At 41.8% G+C, this 12,569-nt stretch overlaps 1 protein-coding gene across 2 annotated transcripts in view; it reads right to left on the reverse strand.

Moving 5' to 3' along the window:
- The window catches only part of ZFYVE26 (zinc finger FYVE-type containing 26), a 66,535-nt gene extending 54,127 nt beyond the window's left edge, over positions 1 to 12,408 (reverse strand). For both annotated transcript variants that reach the window (XM_004738998.3, XM_045070880.1), the window contains exons 1-9: positions 12,323 to 12,408; positions 11,553 to 11,829; positions 9,832 to 9,910; positions 5,726 to 5,815; positions 3,828 to 4,338; positions 3,311 to 3,441; positions 2,550 to 2,714; positions 2,316 to 2,404; positions 1,232 to 1,395 (exon numbers count right to left, since the gene is read on the reverse strand). In XM_004738998.3, coding sequence (XP_004739055.2) covers positions 1,232 to 1,395; positions 2,316 to 2,404; positions 2,550 to 2,714; positions 3,311 to 3,441; positions 3,828 to 4,338; positions 5,726 to 5,815; positions 9,832 to 9,910; positions 11,553 to 11,746 — 1,423 coding nt within the window. In that variant the 5' untranslated portion in view covers positions 11,747 to 11,829; positions 12,323 to 12,408. The remainder of the gene's footprint in view (positions 1 to 1,231; positions 1,396 to 2,315; positions 2,405 to 2,549; positions 2,715 to 3,310; positions 3,442 to 3,827; positions 4,339 to 5,725; positions 5,816 to 9,831; positions 9,911 to 11,552; positions 11,830 to 12,322) is intronic.
- Between the last annotated feature and the right edge of the window lie 161 nt (positions 12,409 to 12,569).

Raw genomic sequence — 12,569 nt, forward strand, 5'->3', positions numbered from 1 at the left:
TAATGTCTCTGATAGTCTGGCATTTAAGTACATACGTAAGTTGAGTGTAATGACATTTTATATACTATTTAATTTTCCTATTTCTTAAGTACTTTTTACAGTATAAGCATGTAATTATATTTCTTCATGGACTAAATTTCTGATGGCTGCATACAGTTCTACTGAATGAATCCCTTCCCTAGGGATTTCTTTTGGGCAGGGCATGCAGTAGTTAGGGATGCTTTGCTACTATGAAGTTGCCATAAACTTGTTTATGTATGAACTTCCTCATGATTAATTTTAGAAAGTAACCTCAGATTTACCAAGGTTAAGGTAATATGAAAAACTAGACCAATACTGTTCTATGTCTTGGCCTCTGCAGAGTAGGACATGCATGACCTTGAGAGTGAGTGACTCCTTAAATTTTGTATCCCAGATGCCTCTCTTGTGTTACCTTAATCCCACCACTATTATTGTTCTTCTGTCTTTCCCAAGTTCAAGTTCCATATATGTCCTGGTGAGTCATCAGGGATCTGATTTAAAATACTTTTCTGGAAGCCTTTTGTACTTGTATGTAGAAAACAGAGAGTTCTAGTTCCTTTAGGAGATCTGGTAAACAAATTGCCTACTTCTCCAGAAAAAAATATAAAATATAGTAATAATGGTTTTCCAATTAGTAGTAGATTCTTTTAAAACATAAATCAAAACAGTATCTAGGTTGAGAGCAAAAAGAGCTTGTTAATGAGGAGCTGAGTTTTAAGCAGAGATCAGAGGTTAAAATGCTTTGTTGTTTTAGGCAAGTCTTCTAAACGTCTTTATCTGTTTAACAGATTGTGAAGGAGAGATGGGAGGAAAAGCACGCACAGAATTTGCCAGGAAGAAGCTTATGAAGCATGGAAAGACTCACCAAGAACTTTCATAAATACTGCCCATGACAATGCTGCAAATTTAGAGGGCAGGTCCTAATTCTGCTTCATTGGGATAAAGGTACGTGAGTGGTTCCTAAGAAAATTCCAGGAGGATAAAGGTTCCTACGGTCCTGTTCTCATAGGATTCCCCATACCTCACCAAGAAAGGAGAGCAGTGTCCCCACAACCCATAATCTGATTGGGACAAATAGTGCCAAACTAGTGGGCACCTGCTGGACCACCCACCTTGACAGATCAAATTTACATAAATCTTGTGCTGAAAGAAACTGGTGCAGGACTGTCCTAAGAGGGAAGCCTGCCCAAGTCATTCCTCACCAACTCACCATGTTCTTGCTGGGGGTCCTTGGCTGGCACCTTCTGTAAGAGCTTGAGAACATCCTCCTCCCTGAGGGCTGGAAGGTTGGTAAGATGATGGAGAGAGTAGAGCACAGAGTGGCTGTCTCCACCATATAAATGACTCAAGAGATCTCTCTTTGGTATGGGGTTGCTGAAAGGCAAAATTGAGAGGTTGGAAGAAAGTCAGTTTATATCTAACTCTGAGAAACCCATCTTAGTTCCCTCTTGTTCTTTCTCTCTGGCCCATGACACCACAGGTTTCACTTCCCTCAACCCTAACTTCTAGTTGGTTTGGGATGGAGCAGAGCATTCATTTACCATTAGGAAAGTACATCACGTCAGCTCTACTTGTCTAGAAAGGACCCAGAAAGGGCCCACAGATTAGGCTTTCCAATTTCCATGCTCTTCCTGGCTAACAGCTGACTTAAGGTTCTCTGATTGCTTTGAGTAACCCACCCCACTCCCTCTTTGCCCACTGTACTTCAGGAAGTGCTGATGAAGTGGGTGAAGAACAAAACACGAACCTGGATCTGGGGAAGACCTCAGGCTAAGTTATTGGGGAAGCACAGTCTTATATATAGGTAGGAGGCAGGTGTTGCATAAACCTATGGTCCAGGATAACACACGCCTAAGAACAGGGGCCACACTTATTAGCTGTGTCACTTTAGGCATGTGATTTGACTCCTCTGGGCTTAAGTTGTCCCACCTTTACAATGAGGACAATATTGGCATTTATCTCACAGAATCACTATGAGACTAAAGTGAAATTACCCACTGAAAGAGCTCAGAGTGATGTCTGGCATACAGAAAGTTGTTCAGGAAATGTGAGCTTTTATTCCATTTATCACTGTCATCCTCAAATTATCCTCCAGTTATAACTTTATAGCTATGGTAAAGATAATCATTATTTATATTCCTCTCCTGGTTTAATAGCTGGGATGATTATTAGTTGCAGGTCAGTGCTGTTGACTCAAACATCTATGTGGAAGGCGGCCTGAAATGGTACACGCGCGGAGCATGGGGTCTAGTGTGCCCAGTGGTGGGAAGGCGGCTGGCTGCATAGGACTGTACCTGCTCTGCTGTACACACCACTCCAGGACCTCCAGGTGAGCCCACAGACCATCACAGGCATCCCTGAGGAGCTTGTCACAGCCCTGGTCCTGTGTTGGTATGGGAGAAGAAAGACATGCAGACTGAGGCACCTGGTGTCAGACAGTGACTGACTTCAGGACCCTGCATTCTGCCTCCTTTGAGACCCCACAGCCATCACTTCCAGAGCAGCTCGCGCTGCAGAGGGAGAGTTACCTGGGCCCTGTGGAGTGTCTGGAGCAGCCTCTTTGCTGATGCTAGGCTCTGGCAGTGTGTCCAGCCCAGGAGCACGAGCAGTCGACTGAGAGGCCTGAATTCTCTGTCTAGTAGGTGGCCAAGACTTGGGAAGTCTTCCTCTTTCAGCAGCGCTAGCGCCGTCACCTGCAAGCCAATGGAGGTTGCTGTAGACAGTTATGTGGCGTTGCTGCTTGTTAGGGTAGGAAACTTTTCAGTAAAACAGGGAGATTTCGGACAAGGACAGGAGTCTCCAGATGAGTACAAAATGTCCACAGAAAGTCTAGACTGTAAGTTTTCCAAAGGCAGGGACTGACTTCTGTTGTAACCCCAGCTCTGAGTACAGTACATGGCAACAGGATGAGGTTAAGAAACATCTGTCGAATTAAACTAAGGCTCAGTTGTGGTTTGGATGGAGGTCAGAGTCAAGTCCCCTGTTGGCTTGGCAACATATTGCTGCCACTGTCTTTTCTTTCTCACACCGTCCAGAAAGCTTAAACGTATCTAACATCTTAGATCTTGTCCAAGAGCGTATATAAAAAGACTGCAGTTCTAATTATGAATGATACTGGTTCTCACAGCCTTTTTTCCCCTGGGACTGTGGGATGGACACACCAAATGATTCACTGCTAATTAGACTGCTTTGTGTTGGATAAATGAGCCAGAGAGAAATGAGAAATGAAAAAGCCTATAGGAAAATCCCTGGGTACTTCTGTGATGGGGAACGAGTAAGTTTGATTTACCAGGATCTGCTCGAGGAAATGCTTGCTGTTGCTCAGGCAGTAGAAATAGGCTGATTTCCAAGCTTGGGCTGGGTCAGGATTGGAGAACAGTGCCAGCATTGCCTGCTCAGGATCTAGATGATCGGGGGAGACTACAAAATCAAACCAGACAAGGTTACTGGGGAATAGGAAGATATTTCCTAAGCTAAAGCCCATTCAAAAAACCAACAGATGTGAGAGTTCATTCTTTTAAAAAGTTAAACCAGGTTTTCTACACTTCTATGTTAAAGGCACTTTTACTTCTCTCGATAGCTTCTGAAAAGCTCTTTCCAGCTATTGCTATTACTTTATTATTTTTTTCCATCATTCCATCCTGGACTACAAAATCTGTATTCCACGAAAGAACACCTTACCATTTATGCTTAGCCTCTCCCCTAGATTTCCTGAGCAACTTGGAAGGCAACAGCCTAGAGGAACTTCAGAGGTTGGATACAGTGGAGTTACAAGGATGCAAGGAGAAGCGGCAGAGGGAACACACCTTTTCCCGAGGGTACGGCCTTCACTGGCTTTTCTGTGGCCTTCTCTGCATAGATATGGCCATATAAGGAGACCAGGCTCCGTCCAGCCTTGTGTAGCAGGCAATTGAGCACGTGCTCCTCCCGCAGGGGACTCCCTCCAGCCCTGCAGGCCTCCAGTAGTTCCTCACACAGGAGACGCAGCTCAACCCCGAGCGGCTCTGCGGGGCAATGCAGACTCCGCAGGGCTCCGTAGATGGCATCTACTATGCCACCGGGCCCAGCGGTGGGGCCCTGCACAGCTCCAAGTGCCCTTCGAATGAGATCCACCAGTGCCTTCTGCAGAGTGCCAGTGCCATCGTCCTCATGAAGCAGGAGCTCCAGCAGGGCCTGGGCTGCCTGAGGAGCCTGCCTCAGAAGATCCCAGAGCACAGAGATAGCTTCTGAGCTGAGGCGAGGGCTCCAGCTCTCCCGCCTCTGATTTCCATCAAGCACAGGGCCTCCTGTATCTTGTGCTAAGGCTTCGTAGAACTCCTGAGTAGATGATAAAGCAAAGGGTCCATGGTGAGCATGTCTAGAATGTTATCACTTATATGCTTGATGTTTTCCTTTTTTCAGTATAAATATAGTGTGTCTGTAACAGCAGCAGTAGCAAACACATTATAGTAGTTACTTCGTGCCAAGCCCTTTACACAGAAAAATCAAATTAACCTTAAGAGGAAGACACTACTATTATCCTCATTTTACAAATGGAGAGATGGAGGCAAAGAGAGAACTCAACTGCTGAAGGGCTTCATTCTCAAGCTAGGCCCCTCTCGCCACCTCCAAAATGTGCACTGTGGATCTAAATCGGGGCTGTAAATTCATAGACCAAGCAGATAACAAATGGACATAAGACATGATGCCCACTCCCATGGCATTTAAATTCAACTTTTAAGAGAATATTACACACCAGTTTTTAACCTCTGCTTCAAATCCTAGCCATCCTTTGAGATATAGCCTATTCCTCACCCTTTAAAACCTTCCCAATACCTCCAACCCACAGGACTCTCCCTCTTTATTGGACTTTGAAATTACTCAAAATTAGTACCATCTGGTTTAACCCATAATTGTGGTGTGTGTACTGGTCTTTTCTCCCTGACTAGATGGCAAAACTTTGAAGGCAAGAACCTCTATAATTTGTAGAGCTGGGACAGAGGGAGAACAGAGGATGGGTTAGTAGGTGCTTTTCCACGCTTTAGCATCATGCCTATGGACAGCGCTCGGGGTGCTTCCTCATTAACTGCCTCTAAGATCGTCACAGGGCCCCGAGTCCTCGGCCTAGTAAACGAAAAATCCCTATTTAAATCCTATTGTTAGTGTGCCTTTAATTAGCTGGTGGCCTAGAGAGAGAGAGAGAGAGAGATTAGAAGGCGGCAGAGAGGCAGGCGGGGGGGTGGTGGGAAGCAGGCTCCCTGCTGAGCAGAGAGCCCGATGTGGGGCTTGATCCCAGGACCCTGAGATCATGACCTGAGCCAAAGGCAGAGGCTTAACCCGCTGAGCCACCCAGGTGCCCCCAGATGCGAGAATTATTAATGCACCTGTTAGAGAAGAGGTATTCAACAAATAGCATTTCCTTCCTCCCTTTATATTCTCTATAATACAGTGGTGAAAAATTCAAACACCAAGCTTAAATCTAAGTTAGATCTTCCTTTTATGTGGAATGAAAAAAACCCTTTAATCCCCTTATATTAGTACTTCTAGACAATCTAACTCTAAAGAATTCTAAAATCAGGTAAGTTCCTTATAATTCTGAACTCTCCTCAGAGGGACCTCTACCTAGCCTGGTCTTGTCTGAGAACATAGCCAACATCATGGGGACAAGTTGAGCTGGTTGAGTTACTGTAACTCTGGGGTAGATGGCTTCCAAACCCTCTCTCACCTTGAGGATGTTCTCTGGAATGTCACGTTGGAGGTTTTCTGATAATAACAGAAACTCAAGCTTTCTCCGGAAAACACTTGGGAGTAATTTCTAGAAGGATCATAAGAAGGAAGCAAAGTGATTAGACATATGCTTTAGTTAACAAATAGTAAGAAAATATTTCTCTCCAGTTAGTTTCATTTCTGCTGTTTCTCTAAAATAAAGTACTTTTAACCACTAAATTTCTGGATATGTTTGAGATATTTTCTTCTTTTTTTTAAGGATTTATTTATTTGAGAAAGACACAGTGCATGCAAGGGGGAGGAGGGCCAGAGGGAGAGAATCTTCAGACTCCCTGCTGAGCTCATGGGTCATGAGATCGTGACCTGAGCTGAAACCAAGAGTTGCAGATGCTGAGCTGACTGTGTCACCCAGGATCGCTGAGATACTTTTTTATATAATTAAAAACAGCTAAACTTGGATGCATATCCCTCTTAAATACTGACTTTTAAATCTCATGCTGAGCAGCCTCAAACTCCAAGGTTTGCTCACATCATGTGACTCCTCTGTCACACGAAGTCTTTTTCCAAGAATCTCCCCTGCAGTCTCCAAACACCTAGCTATGAGTAAGCCTGGAAGGATATGGCCCACTTCATCCTCTTTTGGTCCAAACCCTGGCTTTCGGTAGTCATTATAAGTTGGAAAACAAAAGAGGAAGGAATCTAATAGTTATTATATGCTAGATACTATATGTCATATTTTTACACATTTAAGAAAATTTCATTTATTTCTAAATCAAACAAACCTGTCACTTGAGCATATATTTTCCTGAAGATGAAATGGTTAGGAAGTATTTTTTAAAAATATTTTATGTATTTATTTGGCAGAGAGAGAGATCACAAGTAGGCAGAGAGGCAGGCAGAGAGAGAGAGGGAAGCAGGCTCCCTGCTGAGAAGAGAGCCCGATGCAGGGCTCAATCTCAGGACTTTGAGACAACGACCTGAGCCGAAGGCAGAAGCTTAACTCACTGAGCCACCCAGGCACCCCAGGAAGTATTTTTGAATTATTTCAAGCATGAAAAAGAAAAAGTGACCTCATCAAATATTTAATGAGATATGGCATCAGAGAAGACTGAAAAAAGGAAAGAGTGAGCCCCTGGCTATTCCTGGACGGGCTTGTTTCAAAATAACTTGCCTTTACTGGGTTTTTAAAACTAAAGTTATAGTTTCCCCATCTCCTGACACAAATATAAATAAGAGTAAAATCTAGGACTAATCCTAACAAACACTGTTTTATTATTTTTTTTTATTTCTTTACTTTTTTAAGTATGGAGCTCAGTGCGAGGCTTGAACTCATGACCCTGAGATCACGACCTGAGTTGAGATCAAAGTCCAATGGTTAACTGATTGAGGCATCCAGGCACCCCAACACTGTTTTAAATTAAAGACACCATAAATCACATGGCTCACTAAAAGTTCTGTGCCACTTACCATATCAGAGGCTAAGACGATCTAGTATGGTTCTTGGTGCAAAATCCTATTTCTTCTTACCACATCCTTCCCTAATGCACCTATGCCATCTCAATGCTTTTATAATGCTAGTGATTAGAAGTTGGTGGAGAAAATTCGTGCTGGGAAGCTAAAAGTTAAGTGCTTCAATTGAGGACTAAGAGGAAGGAATAGATAAGATGTCCAGACAGTAGGCCCCTGATAAAGAACAAAATCTGGTTAAGATATTAGGACTTTACTCTAGAATGCTAAAGACTCCTTAGTTTGTAATTATGTTACTGGTGAAATTGCTTTATGCACGTGCAGGGTCATAAATGACTAACATTTCTAAAGCAGGGAAGAATTTGTTCTGTTTCTAAGCACAGATCTTACTATCAAAGCAAGGAATGTTCAATGCAGAAAGATTAGAACCCAGAAATAGGCAGTGAAAACACACACATACAACTCCCAAATCTTGCTACTAAAAGAGAGCTTCTATTAACACTGTGGTCTGAGGGCATCCAGATCATTTCTATTCATGCATCCCAAATGCGTAGTTCTCTAAAGTGTTTTTTTCATGTAGCAGAGTATGAACAACCCCCCACGTCACTGAAAGTTCATTTACCACATAATTTTAGTAGTGGCATGGTATTTTAGAAATAGATTAGCGAGTCCTATACTGTGGACATGGGAGCTGTTTCCAGTTTTCCTTTATTAGAAGCAACATGGCAGTAAACATCTCTGCAGGTAAATCTCTGCACACATGCTTCCCCATGTGGAGATAAATCATTGCAAGATAAAAAGGCAGAGGGTGAAAGAGGATGAAAAAAAGGGAAACTGGAATCACTGTTTCAACTAATTGAAAAGGAAGTTTTTGGCAGAAGGTGGGAGACTGGAAAAAGAGAGGCAGCTAGCAAGTCCCCTAAAAGATGAAGGCCACTCTGGGTCAGTGACCGGCCTTGTGGAACTATTCTAAGTCCTTGTAAGAGTTGCAACCTTAGTCCTTCTAAGAGTTAAGTCTCTGAGGTCCTTGCTTACTGTTTAAAACATTCCCACAACTGTTTAAATAACTGAGGCACTGAAGCCTTAAGATTAAGTGGTCTTTGATGTTGGGAAAAACAAGAACAACTCTTGGTTTGTGCGAAGGAGCCAAGGAAGTGAAATCAGTCACCTGGTCTGGTTGAGCCTCTGTACAGAAAATAAGCAACAAAGCAGTCATGACTGGGGACCTGGGTGGCTCACTCGATTAAGCATCCAACTCTTGATTTCGGCACAGGTCATGACCTCAGGGCCTTCATGTGGAGCCTCCTTAGGATTCTTTCTCCCTGTCTCTGCCCACCCCTGCAACCCCACTGCTGTCTCTAAAATATGTAAATAAATCTTAAAAAAAAAAAAAATGGCAGCCATGAAGTAGGCAAATATCCTTCAGTGAGGGGAACGTTCATCTGGTTTGACAAATTCCATGCTTTGACTAGAAAGATTTTTAGTCAATAACAATAGATATTTTTTCTTTTCCTCTTTGAAGATTTTAATTCAAGTTTTCCCTCTTAGATCTGAAACTAGAGCCAACTCAATCATCCTGGGGTTATTTTTAAATTTGACTTCTCTTTCTGCCTTCTCCTGCTAGACTTTTTGTAATTTTTTTTTTTTTTAAGGCACTGACAGAAACTTGGATATAAGGTACCTTAGATTAGGAATTTCTGTTATTTTTTAACAGCTATGTGAAGAAGTGTCAGGCAAAACTGGAACTGGAGGCAAAATTAATTCTGATGACAGAGGGGGCGTAAAGAAGAAAATCAGGCTGAATTATAGACATTTACAGAACAGAATTTATGGTTTCTTTAATAATGTTGAGGGGGAAAAACCTTTTAGTAAACTAAGGACTCAAAGAGAGAAGACCTTGGTTTCAGCCTTAGTTCTTCCCACTAACTTTACGGTGTGTCCCTGGGCCAGTCATCATTTCTCTTCTGGGTCAGAGGTTCCTCACCTAAATCTTAAAATCTGAGGCTTAATACAGAATTGTGTCAGAGAAATTCCTCTAATAGATATCAACTTCTGATAATTATCATATACTTTTAAAAAGCCTTCTAAAGGCAAACTTTTTTTTAAAAAGCACTTTGTTACTAGTTTTCTTCTACTATTAATTTGCTCATCCTGTTTTTATACTTGCTAACTTTTAGTTTAATTCATGTGGATTACTAAATTATTAATCAATGAGGCTGGTGTCTATAAGTATTCACTGCATTGGACTAATTAAAATGAGATTTTTAGAAGAAAAACCAGGTTTCAGCTCAGCCCACTCTCCATTACTGTGTATTATGAGATTCATAATTTATTTGCTATCTTGTCACTTTCACTTGGTTTTGCAAAACTCTATTCAGGCACAAGATTCACAATGGTATTTAACAAAATGATATCACCTTAAATGGTATTACATTCCAATATATGTTAGTAAGGGAATGAATGTATTTAGGTAGAGAGAAAGCAATAAAAATTTAAGCCATTTTCACTGTCAACACTGAGAAGAGTATATGACAAACCTCATAATAAAGGAAGTAAGAGATGAAAAGGAAATCTTTAGCCACTTCAAAGTTCTCAGTCTCGGCTTCAGGAAAAAATCTGAAATATAAACCTTCTTACCTTTTCCTGGGAGAACCATTTTTCCAGTACAAGAAACCAGACCCAGGCTAATCTTTGAGGGTTCATGTCCTGTCCACATCTGAAAAATGTGAAAAGAAAGAATTTCTAAACAAAGAGTTTCTACTGACCTTTACTCTTTTGTGACCCAAGATTTGGATTTCACTGCTTAGTCTATTTTAAACCTAACCAGGCAAGAAGACATTGTCCTAATGAGAAATTTTCAATTATATAATAGATCAATAAAACTAGAACCAGAAAAGAGCCAGCAGCTTTCATTAAAAAAAAAAAAGAAAAAAATTCTTACCCCTACCTCCAACTCACTATCTTGTCTTTATTATTTTTAAACAAAATAACATTCATAGAAAACCATAAAAGCAAGTCTCCCTACAGTATATTCTTGAAAATAGAAACTGAATCAAGTAGCCTTAAAGAAAAAAAGGAAATTCATAAAAATTTATTTTTAACTCTATGCTAAAAACAGGGATGTAGGAATTCATAAGGCTTTCTTTGAATTTAGTAATTTAGACAGAAACTGGCTAGTACCCAAATGAAAAAAAAAGGGAAAAATGAATCACCTAAGTCTCTACTCTGTATGTGGTAGTACAGTACAACACAGCTGTCAAAAGGAAAAGTGAGGGGAGAGATTAGACAGCACATTTAATTGTTACACTACCAGCTGTTAATAGCACTGCCAGGAAGAGCCTTACTAAAAATTTAGATAGAGAACAGTGATTGCCAGGGTTCAAAGAGGGGTCAAAATACAAAGAGGTGGGACGCCTGGGTGGCTCAGTTGGTTAAGCAGCTGCCTTCGGCTCAGGTCATGATCCCAGCGTCCTGGGATCGAGTCCCACATCGGGCTCCTTGCTCGGCGGGGAGCCTGCTTCTCCTTCTGCCTCTGCCTGCCATTCTGTCTGTCTGTGCTCGCTCCCTCTCTCTGATAAATAAATTAAAAAAAAAAATACAAAGAGGTATTCCCAGGGAGTGAGGGAATTCTTTTATGGTGATGGAAGAGTTCTGTATCTTGATTTTAGTAGTAGTTACATGAGTCTGTACCTGAATAAAACTGCACATAACTACATACATAAAAACAAATCCACATTAAAAAAATGGTGAAGACTTAATAAGTTCTGGAGTCTAGTTAACAGAAATGTATCAATGTCAATTTCTGGATTTTGATATTGTATCATAGGTATATGAGATTCCACAATTGGGGAAGCTGTGGAAAAGGTACTCTTTGTATTTTCTTTCTTTCTTTTTCTTTTTTGCACTTCTTGTGAATGTAAAATTTATTTATGTAACTTTTTAAATATAATATTCATATAATTATTTCAAAATAAAAACTTTAAGTGAATTGACATCCAGTCTTTTGTTAAAGCTACAATACCTTCAATTACATAAGCAAGAAGAGAGCCTTTCTGGAGGCAAAGAAAATGCTTTTCAACGCAGTTCCACCATTTACTTTAATGATAATAATCAAGAAATGGTGGTTTCAGGCATACTTTGCTGGCCAGGCTTACATGCTGTTTAAGAGGATAACTAAAGGCCAATACTGATTAAGTACTAAACACATATTAGAGAGGTAAATTTTCAGAGCAAGAGAAATACATTCTGTCTCTGATAATTCCTCAGAGGATAGGTGAGAAAGGCATGTTGACCAGAACCCAAACAGTGACCTTGTGTCTCCTGTCCTCTGACTGCCTGGAATAAAGAGAGATCCTTACCTCAGCTGATCTGGACACACCACCAGCGCCTGAAGTATATGTTCCACCTTTTTTGGGATATCCCCTTGTGCCTCGTGTAGCTGAGGGACACATGCCTGAGCTAGCTCCCATTCTCCTCTGCGAAGGCACTCACAGAAAAACCCAAAAAGTTGCTTCTGAGAAGCAGTTTCCTCTTTTCCAAATGGATGATGCATTTTCCCAGCACAGAGTGCAGGGAGATAAGAAGAAATAAATTATGCAGACCACATTGTCAATTTTCTCATTCGTGGAGCACCTCCTAGAAACAATACACACCACAGTGAGGAGAAACGGAAGGAACTATAATTAGACAAACTAGTAACTGCTAGCCCCGCTGGGAAAAGCGGGACTTACTTCCCTAATTATTGTTTTAAGTTTGATTTGACGTGTTACTCTTTTTGAGAAGTTCCACCTTTCCCCGAGGGGTGGATCCCATGTCTCTACATGCATCCAATATTTAATTAATCTCAATGATCGTATTAGCTCAGGGTGCAGACCCATAACCGTACTTTCATATTCCCCACTTAACTTTACGCCCATTCCGACTCCAAATCCCCAGGTGGTCGCCTCCTTAAGGATGAGAAATTCAGGAGGAACCTCCCTCCTTGGAGCTCTCTCTTATGGCAGATGAGGGAAGATTTGGAGAAGAGTCTGTGTCAAAGCTGAAGGCCGTTGGGTATTGGGGCTGAGTGATGCTCCCTACAGGGGTCGTGGGGAGCGCCCCCGCTTTCTTTGGGGTGTCTAACACTTACCCGCTCCCGGTGCCCAAAGCAATAGAGATTCCAGCGCAGCCATGTTTGAACCGAGTCAGGTGATAGATCCCATTCGGGAGGTTGCCCGAAGGCGGGGTGGGGTGGGACGACTGAGAGCGGCTACTCCTATTGGTCAGTGGAGGGACGATGCAAATAAGGCGCCATATTTGTTTGGGTCACGTGCAGCCAGCTCTTCGGACTAGAGAAAGCCAGGACGACGAAAGAGCAAATCAGCTACCTAGCTAAT

This window comes from Mustela putorius, unplaced genomic scaffold (assembly GCF_011764305.1).
Source record: "Mustela putorius furo isolate JIRA1106 unplaced genomic scaffold, ASM1176430v1.1 tig00000129_pilon_pilon_pilon, whole genome shotgun sequence".
NCBI classification, from domain to species: domain Eukaryota; kingdom Metazoa; phylum Chordata; class Mammalia; order Carnivora; family Mustelidae; genus Mustela; species Mustela putorius.